The 25,323-nt window shown below is 53.9% G+C and overlaps 1 protein-coding gene across 1 annotated transcript; it reads right to left on the bottom strand.

Moving 5' to 3' along the window:
* Positions 1-1,003: 1,003 nt before the first annotated feature.
* FAM163B (family with sequence similarity 163 member B) lies at positions 1,004-23,602 on the bottom strand. Its single transcript, XM_074923826.1, has 3 exons — positions 23,507-23,602; positions 2,055-2,170; positions 1,004-1,884 (listed from the first exon to the last, which is right to left on the bottom strand). Exons 2-3 carry the CDS (start codon positions 2,145-2,147, stop codon positions 1,495-1,497), a joined length of 483 nt encoding a protein of 160 aa, XP_074779927.1. The 5' UTR covers positions 2,148-2,170; positions 23,507-23,602; the 3' UTR covers positions 1,004-1,494.
* Between the last annotated feature and the right edge of the window lie 1,721 nt (positions 23,603-25,323).

The following is a 25,323-nucleotide window of genomic DNA, read 5'->3' as shown; positions in this document are numbered from 1 at the left end:
CACTGAGGCCATTAGAGTCTCTTTGCAGCCGATCCACCCTCCGCCAGCCATCCCCAAGTCCACCACGATGCTTTTAACCCCAAGAATGCAGGATCCAGAAGAAAGAGGGTGTTCTGTCAAACTGTGACTATTGCAAGGTTAGAGGGGAGGAATTGAGACAGCCAGGGGAGACCAGAGCACCGGAGTGCCCCACAACGGCACCGCTGCAAGGTGCGATTCCTCCTTCCAAAGCAGTGAATTAAGAGAACATCCTTTGCAGCATGTTTAGTGCAGAGGGACGTGCTCGGTGGCTGGGTCGGTGCATGCTGCTCTGCCAGCACCGCCCCGGCCGGACCCAGCGTGGCCAGTGGAGCTGGGGCAGAGCTGGTGCCACAGCCCCCTCCAGGCTGCCTGGCCACGAGAAACAGCTTGATGAAAAACGCAACAGAGGTGGCTTTGCCTAAATCTAAAGTGTTTTGACACATTCCTGGCTGGGGAGAAAGTGTCATGGCTTTTTTTAAAAAAAAAAACCCCAACAAAACCACACAAATGCATGTGAAAATGTGCATGCAGGAGGGTGGGCACGTACACAGCACACCCCTTCTCACCTAGCCCTCAGTCAGAAGTCGCGTATGGCATTATTTGGAGTGGGGATGCTGATTATTCGGAGGAAACATCTACAGGTGTATTCCTCCACCCAAAATTGTGCTCTGTGTTATTTCCATAGCCAGGTAATGCAACCTGCCCCAGCCCAGCTCCATCGGGGGGGCTGTGGGGCTGCTCTGGGGTCTCCAGGGACAGGCTGTGCACCCACCCTAACCCTGAGGGGATCACGTCTGTCACCCAGGAATAAATAACCAACTTGAGGCGTGAGATGGCCTGGGAATAGGGCAGAGCTGTGCGCGCGCACACACACACACACACACACACACGGTGGAGTGTGGGGGGGGGCAGAAGGGGGGGCAGTAGCAGCTCTGCTTTGCTATGGGACCGTGGGGGGGGGGGGGGGGGGGGGGGCGTGTGTGTGTGCGCACTAGGGCCAGGATCAGTCAGCTTCAGCGTGCCCCCACGACACGACAGCAGATGCCCACTGACTGGCAGCACGAGCCATTTTGTAGCCAACCATGTGCCCCATTACTTGCTTGTCATCACTCGGCGCTTCAGCCGAATGTCGAGGAGGGGCGTTTACTCTGTATAAAAGGATGAGCAATATCAAAAGCCTCTTTAAAAAAGAAAAAAAAATGCAACGCATCGCTAGAAAACCTTGCGTCCCAGCTGCAACTGTCCTCCCCCATGCTCCCCTTTTCAGCTTGTTTTTTTTGCTACCCCTTTATGTTGCCATTTATCACGTCTCTGCCTACAGACCGCTGATATTATTATTTTTTTTTTCTTTCTTTCTTTCTTCTTTTTCAAAACTCTTCCATGAATTTCCAAAAGTTCTCCCCGCTGTTAAAAGCCTCGGTGGCAGCGGCGAGGTGCGATGTGATGCTCTGGGCTGGGCCAGCAGCCAGCCCTTCACACATCGGTGCTGATGCTGCGGCTGCGGGAGAAAGCTTCCCGCATGGCCGAGAGCCGGTTGGGGTTGAGGGCCTGCAGGTTGCCCACGCTCACCGGCAGATCGAGATCTTCCTGGCTCACCGTCTTGTAGCTCACCCGGTCGCCCCCGTTGTGCAGCTCCTCGGGGGGCTCCTGTAGGAAGAAGGTGGGGGGCTCGTAGGGTGCACAGCTGGGGCAGCTGGACCGGCTTGGGGTTGGCTTCTTGCCGAAGGGGGACGAGGCGTAGAGGGACGGGCCGTTGGTCAGCACTACGTTGCGGTTGCAGTGGAGCGGCGGGATGTGGGAGTGCACGGCGAAGTCGGGCTCCTCCTCATCCTCCTCGGACTCATCCTTCTTGCAGCAGTAGTACTGAAACGGGATGGCCCCGTGGGCTCTCAGCTGGCATCCCAAAACGCCACCCTGCCAGCGAGGGGCTGCTCCATGCATGCCAGCCCTGGGGACCAGCAGGCAAGGGATACCGGGCTCCCCTCCCCGCTGCAACACCCTTTGCGGGGGGGGCCGCATCCCCCTGGCCTTACCTGGAGCCTACAGTAGCAGAGGACGGCGATGATACAAAGCAAAATGACAGTCGCTAATATTCCACCTGTGATGACCACGGTCCCGGCTGTCATCCGCCCTCTTCTCCATTAACAGCCTGCAAAAGCGAGCACACGGGGTGACAGGGTGAGGTGGGGGCCAGGGTGAGGCTGGTGCTGGGAGATGTGTGGTTCCACAGCTCCCCAGACCCTCAGCTCACCCCCGTTTGCAGGGGACTAGAAACCAGGAGGGCTCTGTGGGAGGTGACGGCCAGGATCCGGCCAGATCCTGGCACTGGGTGTCTGTAAAATCCATCAGGGAGGTCCCATCCCCCCCCCCCCCCCCCAAATGCCACCTTGCAGGCATAGGAGGATAAAAAAATATTCATGCAGTGTGTGAAAGTTTTAGTGAACAGCAGCTCTGGCATCACATTGGGCTCCTCTGCATGCAGGAGGGGGGATCCAAAGGAAACAAAATCTTCTGCCCAGTGCCCGTGGCACCCAGCGCACCCTCCCAGCTACTGCCTGGTGGCAGAGAGCGTCAGTGACGGGAGAAGGAGCTTTCTGAGCTGTACACGTTTTTCTCTGAGCCTATAATCCATTTTCCCCATGAAAACAGTGTGGTATTTTAATTTGGAATAACCAGAGCTTCTAAGTGAACCTTAATGACGGCAGGGACAGGCGCTCTCCCCTCCCTGAGCAGCGAGCTGAGGCACGGGATGTGTCTGCCTGCTGCAGGAGGCACCAAGCTCCTCACCTTCACCATGGCCAAGCCGTGGTGTTGGGGGGCTGTGGGGGCACCCCAGGATGCTGCTTCTGACAGCCTTGGGCGAGCTGTTCATTCCCAGCACAGCAAATACTGCAGCTGGGACACAGGGAGCTGGACATCACGGAGACACTGTGGCTCAGCTTGGCCCCACTCTTGTGTTTTGGGGTACCACCAGCACCCTTCTCTCCCTGAAGTGCTCTTTAGGGGAATCTGGGTGCTGACACATGGTGGAAAGTCCCTGTGTTGGCACTGCTGGGCTCACCCAGAAGGCAGATGCTATGCATCACTCACAGCCCCGCAACAGCAGCATGAGTCTTGCTCTGCACATCCCTGTCCCAAGAGCCTGTGGGAGGGCTTGAATTTCCCTCCATCCCACACAGAATAAGACCAAGCTCTTTGCCACGGAAAGGATGCTGGGCAGACACATACCTGCCTGCGCACACCTGCTAGCAGCTATGCAGCCAGCGGCACTAACCCCAGCACCGCTCTGCAACTAAAGCTCCAGCAGCCCTTCAGTGCTGCAAGAGTTGGGCTAGGAACAGGAGAAGAGACATAAATTAAGTAAGAAATTGTACCCTGACCGCCTACTCTACAAGCGCTTTAACAAAGCTGGCCTCCAGCTCATGCTATCAGGTTAAAACAAAAAAACCAGCCACCCCAGCCCCAAATTACTTCAGCACCCGAGGAAAAGCAACCGTATCTGTCAGGGATTTAACCCGTTTCCAAAGAAAATAAATCTGTGGCATATTTTCAGGCGCTTAATGTCCTGCTAAAGTTGGGTAAGTGCTGAATGGATAAAGCAGTATCACATTTTATGTTGCTGCTGAGCAGCGCTGTAGGAGGGAAAGTAATTTATAACGATGGCTGAACGTCTTCTAGCACTGCACAGCCACGGGGCAAGCACCAGGCCAAATCCTGCCCTCATTCCTCGGGCAAAATGCTCTGGGGAGGCTCAGGGTGAGGTGGGGGGCGCGAAGGAGTGGAATACAGTCAGGGGAAGGGTTTGCAAAAAACGCGTTAGTGGTTTAAAAACTTTGATTCCTGCTTAAAGAGGGATGGAGGCACTCGGCAGCACCTCGGGCTGCACTGGGTGCTGCGGGCACACGCACCAGCCTGGCAGAGCTGGCTGGAAATGCCCGTCCGTGGGCCTGTCTGCTGCTCCCATGTGCAATCACTGAGCTGCCAAGGCAGGGGTGTGCAGGGCAGGCGCGGAACCTGGCTCTTGGGGTGGCCGGACTCAGCCCTGCAGACTCTCAGGGATGGGCGCTGCACCCATCAGAGGGGATCAGCAGCTTCAGAAGAAGGTGGCAGGCAGGGCTCTGGCAGGGAGGGCTCCCCAGCTTCCTCGCTGATGAATTAAACGGCAGCCTACCCCGGAGAGACAAGCGAGGGTCGTACAGAGCCGATTTTCACAGTTTCTGCCCAGCTGAGGTCAGCCAGATGTGGCATTGCAGCCACTGCTCCATCCAGGGCAAGACCTTTCGCTCTTTTCTCCTCCCATAACATACTTGTCCGATTAAAGCTGCGTACCTGAAAGCATTAAACTCTCCAGCATGCAAAGGGGGAGGAAAGCAAAGCATGTGGAGGCCCATAAGCAGAACAATTCCTGTCTAGACCTCCTTTTTACATTTGTTCCTAATTTCACGCTCCACAGGCTCCCAGATTCATATATTTAGTAATAAATATCCTGGTAAAAGGAAGTGCTTTGCAGCTCCGCTGTGGTCTTGGAGAAAGTATGCAGGAGCCCTGGTAACAGGAACGCAGGCACCGAGAGATGTGGTCCCAGCAGACGGTTGCTTGGCTCCTTCCTCGCCCCTCAGTAACATTAGGAGCCCTCCAGCTACTGAGGATGCCTGACCCCCCCAGCCCCATCCAAATCCAGCCCCCAGCACATCCTCCATCACTGCCAGACAGCTGGGAAGGGGCTGCGTGGGATGTTAACTCTGCACAGGCTGTTTGCCCCTGGCCCAGGAGCCCTTTGCTGCAGGAAAAGGGGTCCCCAGTGCCACGGGGTGACAGGGGATGGTGCCTCTCGGGGTTACTGGGAGCCGCCGTGCTGGTGCGGGCTCAGGGGAGCTTGGGTGCAATGCTTCCCCCTTCCCCAGCACCCTGCTTTACCTTCCCAGCGTGTAAAGGACAGGTCTTGCTGCAACAAACAAACAACACGCCACTGCATGGTTGCAACAGGCTGCTCCTGGATGAGCTGTTGGGTTTTAGACACAATCCTGTGCCACTTGCCTGCTTTTGCCAGGACATCTATTGCTGCAGCTATAGCAGCACCAGCCCTGCAGCCCTGCAGTGGCTGCCAAGTCCCAGGGTGCAAGAAAATGGCTTTTTCTATTCCTTGCAGTCTGGAGAAGACACAAGCAGAGCTCCCATCAGCTCCAGTCCCATACTAGCAACTTCTTTCCTCGCTGACACCCCCTGCAGGTCTCTGCCATGGCTGAGGACGTGGGTTTGGAAGTCGTGCTGTTCACTAGGAGCCAGGTCTGCCTCAGGCTCCTCTCCCCACTTCATCTGGGCACTGCCACAGTGGCTGACGGACCTTCCCGCCGTGCTGCAGCCCAACCCAGGGGACTGGAGAGGGCCTGGGGGAAGTTTCTCACAAGCAACAAAGAATGGAACAACACAGAATTGCACTTGACGATGCAGAGAGGAGAACGGGGAGATGAGAAATCATCCCAGGTCACCCCTCCCCCAGCATCTTGAACATGGCCCCTGGACCGCTGGAGGTGTCCGGTGCAGGGAGAGGCTGCGCGCAGCTGCGCATCGCTCCCGGGTCAGCTCTGAGGAGACTGGCTGTGCAGCCAGCGCCTCTCGGGACGCCTGCGTGGGAGGAAGGCTTCGGAGCAGCTGGGGGGGCTGAGCTCAGCCCATCCGAAGGCTCCAGCTAACACCCAGCGAACCACAGCTCCGAAACACTGAGCTCCGGCTCCAGGTGCTGGAGTACTCCAGCCACGGCCGGCTCACGTGGACTGGCCTGATCCTGCCTGCTGAAGCTGTGGGAGAAGGAGACCTGGGGACTGCTACAGAGACCACTCCAAGGTTTCTTTTAGAGACCCTCAAATGCCCAGTTAAGCCACCTCTAGGATTTGCAGGTGTTAAGAACAAACTTCAGACCAGACCTTTAAATGGAAGGGGCTTCTGCCCATCCCACCCCATCCCATCCCATCATCCCATCCCATCCCATCCCATCCCATCCCATCATCCCATCCCACCCCATCCCATCCCATCATCCCATCCCATCCCATCCCATCCCATCATCCCATCCCATCCCACCCCATCCCATCCCATCCAATCCCATCTTCAGGGCAACACAGTCACCCCAAAGCCTTTATGGCAAGCATCAAAAAACCAGAGTGCTGGTCCCACTGAAACTGTGTCTGCACAAGGAGACTGTGTCATGCCTGCAAGGAGCTTTAGCCCACGGCTTGTCCTACGGTATCCCCCAGCAGCCCTGGGACCTGCTTCCTCTGCAGCCAGAAGGAGCACAGTCCTCTATTTAACAAGGAAGTTGGGAATTGCCCTTATTCACCTGACTCCAGAAGCTGGTGATTTAAACAAAGTAGCCAAATGAGGTATGAAACAACAACTGGCAGCACAGACATGAGAGTGGGCAGGATTAGTCATGCCTGGTGCCCCAGCACTGGAGCAGGCAGGAGCTTAGACCCCACCATAACCAACACACAGGAATAAACACTCCAGGCTCGAGGGACACTCGGCTCAAATCTTCTGCATGCCTCTGGCCCTCGCCCTGGCCATCCTGCTGATCACAACAGTGGTCTCATTTGTGGAGGGGAACGGGGATCAGCTCTGCCCTGTGCTTCCAAACGTCCGAGATGGAAAACGGAGAGAAAAAAGGAAAAAAAAAAAAAAAAAAAAAGCCACCCCACCCTTCCCAGGGAGCGGAGGAGGCCAAAACCGTGTCCTGAAGTAACACCATCCTGCCTTGCCTTGGCTCTGCTCTGCGCTAGCACATCCCTGGCCGTGCTGCGTGCTTGGCCGAGCTGCTTCTGCGCCGAGTCCTGCTGCCGTGTGTGGGTGTCCTCCCCCACCCGGGAAGGGCCTCCAAGGGGGGAGCGACCCTGCACGCCAGCACGGCCCCCCCAGCTGACCTTCCTCCAGCATCACGACGATGGCTGGTGGTGGGTCAGCTTGTTGGGTCGCTCTGGGGAGAGACCTCAACGGGGGCAACATTCAGGTTGGGAAGATTAAGTCCTACGTGGAAACTGGGTGTTGAGCAGCTGTGTACGGGGCGGGGGGGGAGCACAAGTCTGACCTTCCGTGGGGGAGAGTCACAAGCTCCACAGGTCTTGCCCTCGGTGGGCAACGCAGCCATTTCCCAGCTCATCCACACACAATGATCCCTGACACTGACATTTCTGACCAAGCCCCACTTCAGCAGAAAGGAAAAGAGCTCAGCAAGAGGCTGGGGAAACGGGAGAGCACGCGAGTGATGCTGGCTGGCCGCGATGCTGCTTCCCCGAGCTGCTGAGTCTTGCTGCTGCTGCTGCTTTTCACCCCGGAGCTGGGTGCAGGCAGCATTCAGGACCCAGAATCTTGGCCCAGAGTAACAAGAAATCATGCTATAATAAACTGGCCAGGGTAGACTGGATCCGAGCTCTTGATGCTGCAAAGTCTCAGGGTGAGCCTGGCTTATGCTCCCTTGTTGCCCCCCCCACCTCTGGTGCCATGTAAGTGTCACGGCTCTGCCCAAGGGTAAACCCGGGAGAGCATCGGTGTGAAGGAAAACTGCTGCCCAGGCAGCAGCCACCAGCCTGGGAGGTGGGAAAGCAGCAAATAAGTTAGAAGCCAAAGACAGTTTGGTGGCAAATACAGCCTTATTTCTGCATTTCCCCCAGTTCCTGTAATCCTACCCAGTCAATGAATAAGAGCCGGGCTGCTAGGAACAGCCAGGCAGCGTGCCAGCAGAAGACTTTGCATTTACAGAGCCAGCGGACAGGGCAGCTGCCAGAAACACAGGCGGGGAACGTGGCTTTCCATATGAAAAACACTTTAGGCAGAAGGCCTGCATCAGTTTTGTTTGCTTTCTCTCTCCCTCCTGAGGCAGCACTCCTGGCCTGAGGACTGATGCTCTGCGTAAACAGCAGGGATTTAAACAGCCAGGCTTGACCACGGGGGTGCTGGGGAAGGGGCACACGGGACCCATCGCTTCGACAAGACCATCTGAGCACGCCTCGACACACGGACAAGACGAGACATTTCTCAGCAGTCAGTGCTTCCCCATCTCGGCACAAGTGCTTCCCGTGTGGGACCCCCCTCTAGCTCCAGGCACCCCATACGCCAAGTTGCTTTTGAACACTTCACAAGTAGGGGGCAATTAACTGGTTGGGTAACACTACTCACGATTTCCCAGCTCCTTCTGGGTGTGGGAGGCAGCTTGGAGATGGCAGCAGCCCTGTCCTCCCATCTGCACCCCTCTGGGATGGCACTCGCTTGGACATTGGCCCTTTGCACAGTGGCTCCTGCTTTCCCTACCTTGAAAAGGGGGGGTTCCACTGCTATTGATAATCCCTGGAATAAGAAGGATTTTTGGAAGTGAATCTATGGCACATCAGAGAGGGCTCCACCACCTGGGAGATGCAGCCAGATCCAGGCTGCCACTCGCAGGCTGTAACGCTGCTGTGGGCTCTTAAATGGCAAATCAGAATGAGGAGCACAACATTTCACACCCAGCTCAAACTGCATGGCCCTTTCTGGTGGCCTTAGAGCCGTTACCTGGTTTGAAGCCAATTACAGATCTCACCAATATTCTTACAGAGGTAACTCACAGCTCAGTCCCCGCAGGCTCCCCCCGCCACTAACGCACTCCCAACCCTCTGCCTGCTGAGACAGACCCCAGTACTTCAGCTCCCACTGATGTCCAGACCAGAAACAACACATTTCAAAGGCGATCTATACGCAGTGCCTGATAAATTATTCAGCAGATGGGACATTGCTGGGATAATGCTGAGCTCTGCAGAACAGGATCCCGGCCACCTCCAGGCTCCCGCGCTGCACGGCTCGGGCAGGGCTGGGATGGCAGCTCGGGGCCAGCTGTGCTGCGGGCATGGAAAGGTGATGAGAATTGGGTGTGAGAGAGCCCTCTCTGCCTGCAGGCACCGGCTCGGTGCTCTTCATGCTGGTTTTAGCATCCTGGCAGTGAGAGTTAAGCCTGGAGGTCCATCAGGCTAACGCAAGATGAGCATCGCGATGATACGGAGATGTATCCCTCATATTTGCATCAATTGTAACCCAGATAAACTCCTCCAGGGGACTGGAGAGGCTCCTCTCTGCCCACTCTTAGCTCAGCCCTTTACAGCCAGAAATGCTTCCCCAGAGCCAATGGCCAGGCTGAGATGGGGAACAAGGATCATCAAATGCCAGTGACCTGCTCCTTCTGTCTGCTCTTGTTATCATCCAACACAACGATATATAATAACGATATTACATAACATTAACATTTTATAATCCAAAGTGTTTCGTTAAATGTTGCAGCCCAAAAACTCCTAGAAAAGCTTTTCTGATAAGTTGTGCAAGCTGAGGACACGCTGTATCCGTATCCCTGCAGGTGTCCCTGCTAGCAGTGGCACTGCCAGGGCAGCCAGGCTGCGCGAGAGCAGCTCATCAGCAATGAACCCAGCAAAGGAGGCCAAGACTGCTCTGGGTATACATCACACAGCAACACACACTCTGAATTTGGGGTTTTCTTGAAGCTTAAAGAAAGCAGAAGGTCACAGGACAATTAAGGATCCCCTCCCACCAATTACTGTTATTAGTTTTTAAGAGAGAGATTAGCTCTTAGTGAGTCTGAATTTTCAGAACACTTAAGCAGGCTGCCTTCAAAGCTCATCGATCTCGGGGATGCCTGCCCCAGCAGCACACAAGAGGGAATATGTGCTCTGCAATAATGAGGCAATAATGTCATTTAATACAACCAAATCACGCCTAATGAAAAATAATATTTGCACAGCTCATCAAAGCGGCATCGAGGCTTACTAAGCACAACTCCAGGCGTGAATTTAAATGACTGCAGATGCTAAACAGAGTGAAGTGGTGCCGCTGGGGAGGGATGGGGGAAAATGCTGAATCACGTGTGGTGCCCTTGGGAATGTCCCCTTCCAGTGCCTCTGGGGCCACCCAGAAGGTGCTGCTACCTCCGTCCCAAAGGGACAAAGGGAGGTGTCTGTGGACACTTCAGCACCACCTGGAATAAAGAAGGGTCTGTTCACCCTGCTCTGCCCTTCTGACTCTGTAAAACTGTACAGCCATGTCCTAAAAAGCATCGATACGGACACTAGCGACATCCATAGGGTATTGATGGGGATGCTGGAGACTTGACGCTGTCCCACACCAGCCCTGCGCTGCCAGCAGTCCAGGAGAGGTAAACCCAAAAACCAGGCCTGAGGAAGGAATTAGCAGAGACGTGATGGACTCGCCTCCAGGTCCGCAGCAGGGGCTTGCGGCCAGTCGGTCTCTGTCAGGATTTGAGAGCTGCTGTCAAATCACACCAGAGGGTTTTACCTTCCTCAATCCCACCTTTCACTGCCCAAACAATCACACTCTCCTTAAGTACCATGCATTATTTCCATACATCAGCTGGAAAGCAGACCATAATCCCAAAAACACATAAGCGGCCTAAACTCCTCAAAAAAAAAAACGAAAAAAGAAAGAAATTCAGGCTGTCTTTCTACTCTGCATCATTTAATCGTCTCTTGAATTATGGTTTAGTCAGCCTGAGATATTAGTATCATAGAGGGTAGGTTTTGGTATTAGCAGCCTGAGATAAGCTCCACAATCACTGCTGAGTGAGAAATAAGTGGGAGGGTGGGGAGCACCCACCTGCCCACCCCAGAGACTTCTCCTAGCACGGCAACTTTTCAGGCTGGAAATGTCCCCTGGCCAAGCTGAAAAACTTGGCTTAGCTTACTAAGAACTAACAACAAATCTTACTCCTGACTAGTACTTTTTCCTGCCCAATTCACTGGGCAGGCCTTGCTCCCTCTCCATCACCACCTCGCAGGAGAGCTCACGGCATCCCCCCAGCCAGGCACAGTCTGCTGGAGTGCCAGTGGAAACATGAAAAAGCCCTAATTGTCAGAAAACACTGCTGAAATAATGCACAAAAGGTGGAAAGAAAGGAATTTGCCTCCTGATAGAGCAAGTCTTTCCAGAATTGCTCCATTCACCTGGACTTCAAGCTCTTCAGGCTGAAAGCCAGCCACTGCTGCCCTCAGAGCCTGACGCCGGAGCCCTGTGGGACCTGGTGCCTTACACCAATAGCTCCCAGCAGCTTTCCTGCTGTCCCATCTCCAGGGAAATGCCTCAAGAGCAGGGTTTCACGGCTCAGACAGGACTGCTGGGGCATGCAGATTGGAAGAGACTCACACAGAGTCACCGACTGAGCTCTCCGCAGGTTACAACCCTGGCTGGGAGCTGGAGCTGCCTCCTGGCCCCTGGGGCACCGACACCACAACTGGGATGGGTCCAGATCGGCCATCCACAGCAGACGTGGGGACAAAGCTCTTATGGGCCAGGGACACTGCACTGAGGGAGAGCAAGGTCTTGGCAACAGGGGCAGCAGCTCTCATGGTGGCCCTCCTAGCAGTGGCTGCTTTAGCTGCAGGGATTTGTTGGCTCTGGCTGTGCAGTGGCATCTGCACGGAGCCTCATTGCAGCGACTGGGCTGGGGGAGATGGACTGAATCAGTGCTGCTGGGATTCAGCCCTTTGCTATCAGAAACACTACGTGCTTCCAAGCTTGTGTTTGCACCTTTTAGCTTTTCCCTCTGGCAGCCACAAAGCCATGCAGACCCCTGCGTGGCACGGAGCAGAGCAGCAGCGGATGCAGCCAGCAGCCAGCCCCAGCTGCACGTTCAGCCTTTGTGCAACATCTGAGCTAAAGCCCTGGTTCAGCCCAGGGCCTCTGGCCTTGGCTCCTCTCTGGCTCTGGCAAATGAAGCAGTACCAAGCCTGAGAGGGAAAGCATTGCTATGCCAATACCCATTTTACAGATAAGGGAAACTGAGCCCTGGGCTGGTTAAGGCTCTGCTTTTGAAGTTACATTGCTTGAAATCTATCAAATATCAGCCCATTTTCAGACTAAGGTGGTTTCCCTTAGGCCAGGCACTGGATAAGCTGCAAGCTGGGATCAGCTCCACTCTCTTTCCACCCTCCACGCCAGTGGTTGGCAAGGATGAGTCCCCACACCTGACCTGGTGGCCCCTGCAGATGTCCTGAGACACAGATGAGCCATCGATCCTGAGATGCAGATGAGCCATCGATCGGGGACTGGGGAAGGAAGGACATGTACAGTCTATGTTTCCAGCAAGTAATAAATCCAACAGCTTTGCATTTCCCAGGGGTATGAACACAGCTCTGTGGGATGGAAGATCCTCAGCAGATTGAAGTCTTTGTGAGCTGCACAACTCGCTCTCATTTGCTCAAGATTTACAGACCTAAACAGGCTGGGGTGGAGGGAGAAGGGCGAACCATTTCCTTGGTGCTCATCAAATGTAGCAACCTGAGAGCTCCAGGGACCACCCTCCACTCAGCTACAGTAATGGGTGGGAGGGGGACCAGCTCCCCTCTGTCCTTGCCCCTCCCCAGCTGTGGGTGCTGGCTGATGGCTGGTGACACCTTCAGCAGCCCCACACTGTCCCCCCAGCCATCTCCTGAGCTGCCCTGGGCTCTAGCTCTCCATGCAACCCACTTATTCCACATCAGTCCCCACTCCTCTGCCCCTGTGACACAGACTCCCTGCAGTGTGACCTGGGTCTGTGCTTCCAGCTCCTGCTGCTGCGTGACACTGGGTGAATCCTTGGGTGCTGGCTGTGGCCGACCGTCCAGTATCTCCCGGGACAAGCCCTTGGGACTGCCTGAACAACCACTCATGCACCAGCAGCCCGACCTGGGATCTCCAAAGAGATATATGTTCTTGCCTTAAAAAAAAAATCATAAAAAAGGATAGGGAGTTTCCATAGCTACAGCTTTACATTGCTCTGGCAAAGGCTCAGGTTCAGCTCGTGTAACAAGAATCAAGCAGAGTGTTTTTCCCACTCCAGCCCAGCAAGGTAGCATGGTGCATGAATAAAGAAGTGAAGAGGGGAGAGACAGCTCGGGGATTCTGGAAATAAATATTAAGGACTGGCATGGGAGGCTGCTTCTAGCACTGCGCTCCCTGCCCCATGGCCTGTATGGGGCACGAGCTGCAGTTGCAGGTGGGGAGGGAGGGAGCCCTCACAGCCCCCCTTTCGCCAGCACGGCAAACGAGACACACACCCCCATGCTGCTCGACGTGGTCAGAAGACAAAATCTGCTTCACTTAAATTACTGTCTGCATGGTGCTCCCAGGTCTGGACTTCCAGAGAGACGGGGAGCCGGCTCAAGCAGTGAATCTGCAGAGATTTAGTGCTGCTGCCAACGCAGAGTCACTGTCCACAGGACCTGGGAACGCAGGGACATCACCACTTAGGGCTGGCGTCTGGACTGCGGCTCGTGGGGAAGGACACACACACTTACAAACCCCTCTGATCGTGAACAAGAGGGCAATGGGCTTCCTCACTGCTTGTGACCAGGAGTCTTCCTACAGGCAGTAAAATCTCCTTATGTTATCCTTTTTAATAAGGATTTATCATTGCTGCATCAGGGGAATTAATACAGACTGTCTGAGAGGGTAATTTTCAGATTCTTGGCAACTTACACTGAATCAGTTCCAGTAAATTTTCCTCTTTTCCTCACCTTAATTCTGTTACAGCTTTTCCTGGGAGATAAAAGAGGGAGTGAATTAACTCAGAGGAAAAAAAAAACAACCCACAACAACAAAATCATAAGCAAAAAAGAGGAAAAGATAAAGTAATTCATATAGCTCAGCTGAAAACGGTCATTAGGCGAATAAAGAAACAGAGAAAAACCTTCACACAAATTGCTCTACTCAAAACCATGTGGGCTTAACAGAGCTGCTGGGATCAAATGTTTGAAATATCGACTGTTCCCAGGGACAGCATCTTTCAGAAATCAAAACACATGTGATGGATCTTTTTTGCCTAGCGTCAGCATTAAGACAACGCAACCCCTGTCTTTGAAATGACTCCTTGATGCTCGGGAGGCCCGGGAGAGCGATGCGGTGGTTCGTGCTCCCTCACACTCGCTCTGCCATCCCCTCACCATCCCCAGGAGCCAGAGCAATGCTGCCACCGGCACCGAACGCCATGAGAAACTGAGGCAGGCAAGGCTGGTGGGGCAGGGAGCTCCCACCGCTTCTGCTGGCGCTTGGTGCCTGCACGCGTCAGGCTCTGCACTCCCAGCAACTCGTGTTTGCCGCAGATCAGTGCTGGCATCTTCCTGAGCAGGCTGCAGTTTCTGCCTTCCTTGCTTAAATGACGCCTGACTTGCAGCACCTCAAAGGACTAGAAAATGCCAGGTATCCTCTCTTTGAAAGCCAAGCCTTAGACCAGTGTTCTGAATCACTCCTGTGTGAGCCCTTCCTTGGCCTTGCTGACGGGTGGACAGGTCAGGGTTCCAACAGCAGCTGTACTTGCCATGGGCTGGGCTGGGCTCCCTGCAGCCCCGGGGGAGTCAGATCATGTACCCCACTAGGAATGTGCATGTAGAAATACCTCCATCCACCCTGGAAAGCAGGAGAAGACTCACACGCCAGCACTGCCCCACTCCAGCCTCCAAATCTCAGCTGAATTTCACCTGTCTTCACTTGCACAGTGAGCTCGCTTCGCTTGAATGTGTTGGCTTGAACTCGCTGGGAAGCAGGTATGTTATACTGTTAAATAACACTTTCTGTCCAGAGCTCATCTTGCAGCTGTGAGGAACTGGGAACCCATAACCAAAGTAGCAAAACCTTTCACTGAACCGACACTGCTTTTCTGAGCTCTCTAGACATCACCCTGGCCACGCTGATGCTGCAGTACCACAGTGAGCACTTGGTTAACAGCCAGCCTCAATGGTAAAGCATACAGAAACCTGCTTAACAGAGAAGTTTAAGTCTTACAAAACCCTGCAAATGTGGGCAGCTTCACTGCCCTGTGTCTGGTTGGCAGACCAGAGCCCATTGAAATGCAGGTTCCCGACTCGGGAGATGCCCCTCGCAAGGTTAAACAGACCACAGATCTCCTCTGGGAACCGGGAGTACATTCACTGCTCTCTCAAAACATAGAATCACAGGGGGACTGCTTAATAAAACACCCTGCAACCTGGCTGCCACTTGGTCTTGGGCTTGACAGCAGGGAGGTGGGGTAGCATGTGCCAGCCCAGGAATTTCCACTGTGATCACAGGATGCTTCAGCTCTGCTTCTGGCTGGTTTAATTAGGATATCATGAAATTGCACAAGACTGTGATATTCAGGTTAAATGGCAATGTTAGCATTCCTACCAAAGCACTTTTTCTTTCCATGTTCCTACAAATGTTCTCATCTGTATTCATTTCTGGAAATCTTCTGTTTTTGAGCAGACCCCAAGCACTTGGCTACAAGAAGACCGTGCCAGTGCTACGCATTTCTGAGACTGGGCAACTCTAACCCTCTGCAGTTCACAGAAGTGCCGTAGCCCAGCAATATTCATGCTTTATATTTACTCCCAGTCAAGTCAGAAAGTATTTTAAAGACCAGCCCTTTGTCAATCCTCACATTCACCAATAAAACACAATATTTACAAAGCTATCCAGAAAGCAAGTAAGATCAGTGCTTGGTTTCTCAGAAACCAGTATCACAGTCTTGTGTTTTCTATAACCTGTTTTGTTTTATTTAAAAATACAACAAAAACAAAGATGTGATGCCAGAAACACAAGGCAAAATATGTGCAACTAAGAAAACCCCACTTTCTGTGGGCTGAATCTGCTCCCACGAGCTACTGTGAGAAACAGGAATAACTCTTGAGAAGACAGTAATGCTGAACTGATGTAAATCAGAAAAAGCAAGCTCGAACTGTCTAATATTAATTGCATATATATTATGCTTGTCATTATCTCAAGGGGCTATGCCTGCCCACGGGATGTCACATCCAGTGCTGGCCAGAGGGGATACCAGCCCCTGCAGGGATCATCCTGCTCACAAACCCGGATCGAAGCAGCCGTGAAGAGGCAGCAGCCCCCAGGATGAAATCTCAGCTCTGCGATGCCCTGCACAGGGGACACCTCTGGCACTCCTTACGGCCCAGAACGGGTTTTCATGTCCCTGAGGTTCCCTGGGAGCTTCTGCCCGAGCCGCAGTGAGCTCAGTGCTGCCAACACCCTCTCTGGGTAAGTCCCTGGCTTCAGCACGATCAGTAAGGAATGGCTTTGGTGGCAGCAGGAACAGAGAAGTCACCTGGAGGGGTTTGAGAAACACCTTTCGAGTGCTTTAATGAGTTTGGATGGAGGAGGGGGGGTCTGGCCCCGCTCTCTGCCAGGGGCACGCTCCTGGCAGAGCTGCAGCCACGGGCACAGCTGAACCACACAGCTTTATGCCTGTCTGCACAGGGAAAGGCCTCTCAGAGGAAACCCACGGGACAGACACAAGTTTGAATTATTCCCCCAGCCCTTCCTTTGTGCAATATAACGATACAATCACAAAATTCACCTAACAGCAAACCCAAATCAACACTTATTATTCCAACTCCACTCCCACTCTCGCAGCATGGCTGTTTTTCCCCAGATCCCACCACCACTAATCTTTCCAGGGCTTAGCTACCCAGCAGGCGACACCAATCAAACCAAAACACCTCCTTTTCCTTCCACATGAGAGTCTTATAAATTGCATCCCTGTAAATCCCTGCTTGCACCAGCTTGCAGAGGAGACAGGGAGAGATCCCCAACAGCGAGGCCATGCATTTCCTAGGGCACCCTCCCGCAGCCAGGACACCGCAGCACTTGCTCAAACCTGAGCCTCTGGCAACCTCCGATACTGTATTTTCTCCCCAGTGGGGGAGTTCAGCTTGGATTGCCGCAAAAAGCATCATGTCTTGCTATGTAACTCACGTATATTGAGACAACTAAAGAGTGACAACATGCATGCTATTGTTCTGCGGATGCAAGGGTGGGAAACCAGGAGGAAGAAGGAGCATCACTGCCTGCAGGGCCAGTGCAGGCAGGCACGGGTTAGAGAGAGCACTGCACAAGCTGTAAGCTAGCTATGAAGGCAGGCAACGGATAAAGGAGAGAGTTAATAATTTGCCAAAGCTCAGGCAGGAAGACCTACAACAAGTCTTAAAACAAATCCACTCTGAGACCAAAGGGAATCCCGATGTAAATCACACGGCAGAGCCCAAGCAGCACGCTCTGCTTAAACGGGGAAACAAACGTGGGTTTCAGATCAGGAGCTCTGTACTGGGATTGCAATGTCCCTGCTGGACTCCTCAGAAAATACTGTATTTTTTCTGATGAAAAGAACCGCACAACCCAGAGGAGCGAAGGTGGAATAAAATTGAGAATAAAATTGGGAATAAAATTGAGCAAAGCTATTTGCAGGTAAGTTATTTTTCTCACAGGCAACGGTGCCTTTAAGTGGATGTTTTAGCAGAGCTGCGATTTGCACACTGTAACGCAGCGGCTTTGGGGACTCGTCTGGCACTTGCCTGTGAACTCCCTCGGTCTCCCGGCACGCTCCCGCACCATCACAGCAAATACCCGCTTTGAAGGAGCCTGTGTATCATCTTTTACAACAAAGTCCAAGACGTCTCTCTGTTATGATAGGTTCCAGTTTACAAGTCTTTGAATCTCGAGACATTTTTATCCGCTTCAGTGGAAGTGAACTAAGCTGGGGAGAGGCTGGGGGAGATGATGACTTCTGAATCCATCACAAGGCTGCGGCAGTCCCCAGAGGGTTTCAAAGCAGCCACATCACCCAGCAATCTGGATATTTATCCTCCCCCAGGCAGCCAGTTTCCTTTCATTAACGCTGATGAGTTTTTCCCTTTAACCTCAAACAGTCCGAAACTCTCAGTGAGTAAAGAGACAGCCTGGCTTTGACTGATGCCAGCTCTGCAGGTACACGTGGAACAGGCAACGCTAGAAGAGGCCACTTCTGTCCATTATGGTCCAGCCTAGATCTTCAAGCAGCTGCGGAACAAGGGACTGCTCTGCGCAGGAAAAAAAATGAAACCCCGAAGGACTTTTCCTCTCAGTTTGCTGAGAGTCCCCTCCAGCAGGAAGAAATCCCAGCTGTGTGGCACACCCACCGCTTGCAATTCCCCCAATATAATGAGCTTATGAGCTTCTGCGGCTCAGACCCTGTGATGAACTTGTACCCAGAGAAAAGCCATAGCACGGCCTCAAAGCCAGACCTAAAGCTGGCAGTGCTTGTCCCCCACCTGGCGAGAAGATGATCTCCTTTATCCTCTGCCCAAGAGAGGCCAACCAGTGCAGCCTTGGAAAAGTCTAAGCTGGAGTTTAGTGGCAATTTAAAGAAAAAAAACCTAAACGCTTTCTCACCACAGCCTATTTTTCAGGCTGGCAGCTTCTGATGGTTCTCACCACCTAAGTTTCTATGATAGTTATCTCCGTGACTGACCGGCGGGAGGGCAGGCCTGGAGCACCAGCAGATGATCAGAAGGGAGAAGGCAGACAGGGAGGAGCAGGCTGGGGTGTGTGGGCTCTCAACAGCCCTCCGCTGGCACCCGCTGCCAGGGCTCCTCTGCAGCACTGACACAGCCTCACGGCAGCACCACATGAGACAGAGGAGGCTGGAGCCAGGACAGGATGGTCCTGCTGTAGGCAGAGTGCTCTGGTCGGCTCCATAATTCCACTGGCACTCCCTGATCTCGCTCCCCCCTCACCTCCCTCTCAAGAGAAAATCAGTTGCAAAACCGAAAGAAAGATGTGGGCGACCTCGGTGTGATTTCCTCCCCATCACAGCTCTCCAAGGGGAATGAAATTAACGGTGAGAATTAATTCTGTTTGCCCTGGGGCCAAGGTAAGAAGGCAGGAGTGATTTCTGCCAGGGGCGCGTGCAGTTGTAAGGCTGGTGTGAGTGACAGCAAAGCCACCTCTCTTCCCTTCTGCCACATGTGAGCGGCATCCTTGTCACCGGGGCGAGGGAAGGAGATGATGGCTGGCACTTTGCTTCTGCCAAAAATTCACTCGCCCTTCTTTTTCTTTTTTTGTAAGGAGGCTATTAACTGAGCAGGGACATGATGAATAAAGATGTGGGCTGCAGAGTGTCTCCTGCAGCGGCCTCGCTGAGCCCTCCCAATGCTGGCAGACTTTGCCAGCCCCCCCCTCTCCCTGCAGAGCCTTCCGCCCTCATCTCAGGTGCTCAGAGGCGGTTGCTTTATCCACTGCTAATGACATTTATTTTCTTTTCAGAGCTTTGGGGAGGACTCTTTCTCTCACCCTCCCTGCTGATGTGAATCCTGCTGCCCTATTATGCTGAACTGAGACTTTCTTTACAGTTGAACTGCTGGTGGTCTCTCCTACATCCCCCGTCTGTGCCCCCCAGCTTGCTCTTGCCACAGCAAGATGTATTTTTCCTGGACTTGATCCAACCAGAACTGAAATAAAGAGAAAAACTTACTTTTTCAGGTTGGATCAGGTCCCTGGCCTGGTGAGGATGGGCTGAGACTTGCTTTTGGGTTTCTGGTAACTTTCCTATTAAATGTCCTTCAGAAAAAGGTAATTATCACAGTACCATTAAAGCTTTCCTCGTTGCACAGCCAGATAACTCGCTGGGAGTTTTTTGAAATAACCTTTAAACAATAGATCCTGTCTTGCTTACTGAATGTTTCTGAACGCAACAGTAATGCATCCAGATGTCACCCGTGTCTACTGTAGGCCTAACTATTTCTGGAAACACACCAAGGGCGAATTGCTTGGATAATGTCAGATATTGTTGCGGAGAGGATGTGACAAGTTTCCATCTCTTTGATAAAAGCTGCAGAGCAGAGAGATGTTTCCCAGGGCAGCAGAGCCACGTGCACCTTCAACTCAGCCCGGCGCAGGAGCTGCATCCCTCCCCGTAGCTCATGGGCAGCTGCTTTCCAGCTGGGGAAAAAATCAGGGTTGCTGTCAAGGAAAGCTTGGCAAGCTCACAAACTGCCATGCTGGGGGAGCGTGTCGCTGCGGTTGGTTTTTGTCCTGGAGGTTAAGAGATGGGGAGAGAAGCATTGGAGACAGCGAGGAGGGGCTGAGCTGGCCCTGTGACCAGGTAAACTTGGGGATGATGTCTCGGCCCATCTTGTGCCTTTATTCTGAATGAAGCTGAGCACCAGTTCTGACTCATCACAGGTGCTTGTCTCAACCAGCAAGATAAAAACTCTATCTGAAGTGAGAGGGTGAACAAAACTCCCCCAGCCCCTGACTCATGTCTTGTCTCCACTCCATGGCCTGCCAAGAGGAGCACCAGTGCACACCGAGGGAGATGCCAGTGCCCGAGTGTCCCAGGCTGCAGCTTACACTGCTGCCCCCCCGACGCCAGTGGGAAATCTGTACTCTTGGACACACAGGATGGGGCAAAATCGTTGGCGTTGTGATTTTGGCTTAAATCAGCTCCGTTCCTGACCTCTGTCTGCGCTGCCCCTGACACAGGCCCCTTGAGAACCACACAGGTCCTCCCTCTGGTGCCCTGAACTGCTATTAATGGGTCATGGGCTGTTATCAAACTTTCCAGGGAGAAAAGGGTCCAAGGATGTTTCAAAATGTTATTATGACTTTTAATTTTGTTCCCTAACCTTTCCAGCTGACCTCTGCTCAGGGCTGTTCTCGCGGGGATTGCAGGGCTCGCAGGTTCCTGAGGTCCCAGCCTTGTCTGGGTTGGCCTCAGGGGTGATCTGAATGTGGCCGAAAGGTCTGAAGAAGGTCAGAGTCCATCACCCAACCTATCTGTCACCCCGCTGCCAATCTGTGGTACTGGGATATGATTTTTTTCTCAGGCAAAAGGTGAAACGATCCTGCCTACTGTAATAAATTAGATCGTGAGGAAAGAAGGAGATGATAACACAATGACACAGGAGGAAGTGTAAATTAGAATGGGAACGAGTTGCAAATTCAAGCCCAACACCTGCCACCTCTCCTCCATCCCTTCCCTGCTCTTCTTCAATGTTTTAAGTTGCATCACAAGCTGTGGCTGCGGGAGCCCTGCCAGCAACAAGCCCCTCTTCACTGGCCATGTCCTTATCCATATCCATGACAACACGACAGCCAGGTACCAGAACACGATGAGTGAGGAGGTACCAAGTTATCCCCATTTCTTACACCAGCACTAATACAGCCAGGCACTGCGCAGCCAGATGAAAAGCTCCAAGTTACGTAGATACAGCTTGGCCAGCTGCAAAAACCCCTCACTGACCCATGTGCTGGGCACCGAGGACGTATCCTGATGTGCCCAAGGGTCAGTGGCACAGCCTTCTTCAGCCTGCGAGGATGCAGCTCAGCTCTCTGGGCTGCACATAAATGCCTGATGGAATTAAGCACCTTTGTCTCTCTGAATCTGGCATCCAGCAAAACTTTTAAAGGATTCTAAAGGGGGTGCTCAGGTTATGGCTCTAGGGTCGGCAGGTGTTCCTCAGCTTTAGACACAGAAATACCTTTAGAAAGACTTGGGTCAACATTCCACCAACAGCGAGTGGGTCCTCTGTCACTTAGCCACTTCTAAACATGTTCTTATACATTGCAAAGCCTGGGAGACCAAACCTTCAGGCTCGACTCTCGTGTCACCTACACGAGGGTTTGAGGACTGCTGCAGTTGCAATGGAGAAAGATCAGGAGGAGACGAGACAGCTAGACTGATCTCTTTGCTGGAGAGCAAAGAGAAACACGGCGGAGATACAGCCAGTAACCACGGTGCTGGTAACACTCTGCAACTCTTTTGTCCTCAGGTAGGCACAGGTATTTCAGAACTGCCTGTATTGTAATCTGTGTTCACCGATAAGAAAGCAGAAAGGAACAAATGCTGTTTCCTTCCTCTCCCCTCACATCCCCACATCGTTCATAAGTGAGAACCGATGCGCTGAGGGGTGATAAATCAACATCACTCACTTTGCGGGGGATTTTGTTCAAGTTCTTTAAATCTACTGAGCACCAGCCCCGTTTAAGAGGTCCTGTCATCCTTCTGCACAGAAATCCTGACATGCAGAGGAAGGAGGTTACACTTCTAATTACAGCTGCACAGTCTTTAAGGTGTTTGAAATCTCTTTTCACCAAGTGACAGCCGTAATGCATCTTTCTGCTCATTTCAGACTAGATGAAAACCAACCATAAAAGGCTGCAAACAACCTTTCATTATTCACATGCCATCGCAACAGGGCAAGCACCTAAATACAGGTGTGAGGCTAGTTCAGGTGCTTAGTTCATGCACAATTTATGTAAACTATTTTCTCTTAACAGCATTATAATTCAGATGCTTACTCAGTGAAGATGAGATACAATAACTAAAAAACCCATCATTCTGGGTACTTTTGCTCAAACGAGGTCATCCAGGAGCACTGCCTGCACTCTAAACATCGGGATGTCTGCCAGGTTTCCTAAAATGACAGGCATCCATCAAGAAAGACTGAAGCGCATGATTTTACCATCTAGGTTTTATGCTGATTTCACTGCTCATTTTAGGCTAGAAGACAATCTGTTGAACCTCAAAGTGCAATCTTCTCTTACCTTTAATTTATTCTGTCAGAAAACTGTCTACCTTAATGAATATGAGCACACCCCCACTACCTTCCAAGTTTGGTGATCTGTTATGTCAAATATAAATAATCCTGTCTGAAACCAGTCGATATGGGGAAATGAAAAGCCCTCTTCCCTCGGGGGATTTCTCTCTCCCTCCCACAGCCCTGCAGACTACCTTTAACGTACTGAACAATGTCCATGTGCCTCTGAGAGCGCAGACCTGGACAGCTGCTGTATTAACCAATTCGTGACAAAACCAACCTACAGATGGTTGTGCTATCGCCTTCCTTGCATTCAACTCTGGATTCCTGTCCATCACCATCACTTCGTTGCGTGGGAGCTAGTGGGTTTGCTGCCTGACCTGGGGCTGGGGTGGTCTCTACAAACTCATCTGGATGGCGTAGGGGGTTCCTACCTCCTCTGGGGCCAGGACATGAGATAGGAACAAACCTTTGTCCTAGATGCGTGGTTCCAGGTGAGATGCCCAGACAGGCGATGGGGAGAGGCCGGGTTCAGCCCCACGCTGAGCAAGCACCCGGAGGAGGGCGAGCTGTCCCCGGGGCAGAGAAGGACAGGACCCCCATGCCCCGGCATGGCACGGGATGGGGGCAGCTTTCCCAGCCCATCTCTGAGAGATGCTTTCATGACCTCCTTTACATAGGCATGGCTTTGAAACTAAAGATGTTGTAGGACCAAGGAAAACCAAGCCGGGAGCACCGCGGTGGTTTTCATCCTGGGCTAAGGTGGTGGGACTTGACCAGCCCCCCCCGAGACAGGCTATCGGGGAGCCGATGCTGTGCAATTCTCCACGTCCCTATCCGCTCTGTCTCCCTCCTCCAAATCCCTTCCCAGCCCCAACTCTCGCAGCCGGGGCTCCCCTCTGCCTGCTCCCCCCCTTGCAGGCATTCCCCCGGGACGCGGGGGTTCGCTGCCGGTCCCCCCCCCGAGCAGCAATCCCACCGCTGCTTGAAAGGTACTTCAGGATGCACCGGGAGGAGGGAGAGGGAAGTAACCAAGGGGAAAAGCACCGCAGAAGCCCCCCCGCTCCCCTCAGCGATGCGAAGGACGGGGAGAAGGAGCCCAGGCTTTCCTCCCCGCTTACCTTCAAACGGGGGAATTGGGCTGGATCGCTCAGGTGAGGACCGCGTCTCCCGAAGTCTCCGGCTCGGAGAGCATCAATGCAAAAAATAAAGAATTTAAAAAAAAAAAAAAAAAAAAAAGACGATGAAAAGGCGGACGCCAGCTCACGGTGCCGAGCAGCCGAGCCGGCAGCAGCAGCCACCCTCTGGGCACATGGCCGGGCCCGGCAGCGGCGGCTCTGCGGGGGAGCGCTCCCTCCCCGCCCCGCGCCCAGCGCCGCCGGGGCCGCCAATGACGGCGGCGCGGAGCGGAGCGGCGCCCCCCCGAGCCCCGCACCGGGGCCGCACGGGCAGCGGCGCGTGCTGCCGGCCCCCCCCCCCTCCCCGGCACCGCACCGCGGCGGAGCGGGAGGCGGCCACCGCGTCCGTGCCCGTCCCGTGTGTCCCGTCACCCCCCCCCCCCCCCAACGATGCGGGATGAGGGTCTGTCCTGGCCATCGCGGCCGGGCCTCGGAGTGGGGGGAGATGGGGGGCGGCCCCACGGACCCCGTCACCCCCCCCACGGAGCTGGGTCACCGCCTCACGGAGGCAGGTCACCCCCCATGGAGCCAGGTCACCCCCTCACAGAGCTGGGTCACCCCTCACAGAGCTGCAACACCCCTCACAGAGCCGCATCCCCCCCCCAGAGCAACATCACCCCCTCACAGAGCTGGGTCACCCCTCACAGAGCTGCAACACCCCTCACAGAGCTGCATCCCCCCCCTAGAGCAACATCACCCCCTCACAGAGCTGGGTCACCCCTCACAGAGCTGCAACACCCCTCACAGAGCCGCATCCCCCCCCCTAGAGCAACATCACCCCCTCACAGAGCTGGGTCACCCCCCACAGAGCCGCATCACCCCGCACAGAGCTGGGTCACCCCTCACAGAGCTACAACACCCCTCACAGAGCCGCATCCCCCCCCTAGAGCAACATCACCCCCTCACAGAGCTGGGTCACCCCTCACAGAGCTGCAACACCCCTCACAGAGCCGCATCCCCCCCCTAGAGCAACATCACCCCCTCACAGAGCTGGGTCACCCCCCATAGAGCCGCATCACCCCGCACAGAGCTGCATCACCCCCTCACATAGCCAAGGGACTCCGCAGTATGGCCAAGGGAGCCTCCATCCCCAGTGCATCCCCAAGCATCCCCCACCCCCCCCCCGCAGGGACAAATGGGAGAAAACCAAGGCAAACCCCCGCAGCATCCCCCATTTAGCCCCAGGAGGGTCCCCAGGCATTTTACACCAGACATGACTTTCTCCCCTGCACCTCTCAGGAGCTGCGCTGAGGGGTTTGCTGTCTGGTTTCGGTGACAGCCACCCCTGGGGAGGGGAGGGTATCTCCTCTTCCCAAACGCGTGTCTGCTCCAGCACAGCCTCAGCTACTTTAGAAATCCTCGTCCACAGCTTTCTCCGAAGACGCTGGCGCTGTACAGGGCACGTTGGGCACTAGCAGTGAGGATTCACGAGTCTTCCTCAATCTCCGGCTGGTTATCACATCCCAGCACTGAAAAAAGAAGCGATTGGTAGTAGCAGAACTTGGGACAAAACCCGGTGATTTGAGTTGCCATCACCCCTCCAGCAGGTGAACAACCTGCAGAGGCACCGGCATGGACAGGACTGTCACAGCCATGCATGGAGGTTGTCCCCCCTCCCCGAGCTGGTGTGACAGGGGAGCAAAACCTGCCCCAGATCCCCCACTGCATCCCCTGGGCTCAGCCGCTCGTCCCCGGGCTCTCTGCAGCTCAGCACCTTCGCTCCCCGGGGCACGGAGGATGCTCGGTGCATCTCGGGAGGC

Source organism: Athene noctua, chromosome 20 (assembly GCF_965140245.1).
Source record: "Athene noctua chromosome 20, bAthNoc1.hap1.1, whole genome shotgun sequence".
Lineage (NCBI taxonomy): Eukaryota > Metazoa > Chordata > Aves > Strigiformes > Strigidae > Athene > Athene noctua.
Note: the sequence above shows the minus strand (reverse complement) of the source record. Positions and strands in the feature narration are given on the sequence as shown.

Coding starts and splice junctions, on each gene's coding strand:
- FAM163B (XM_074923826.1), bottom strand. CDS start 2,147: ATGACAGCCGGGACCGTGGTCATCACAGGTGGAATATTAGCGACTGTC. Junction 1,885..2,054: donor TCTGCTACTGTAGGCTCCAG/GTAAGGCCAGGG, acceptor ATCCCGTTTCAG/TACTACTGCTGCAAGAAGGA.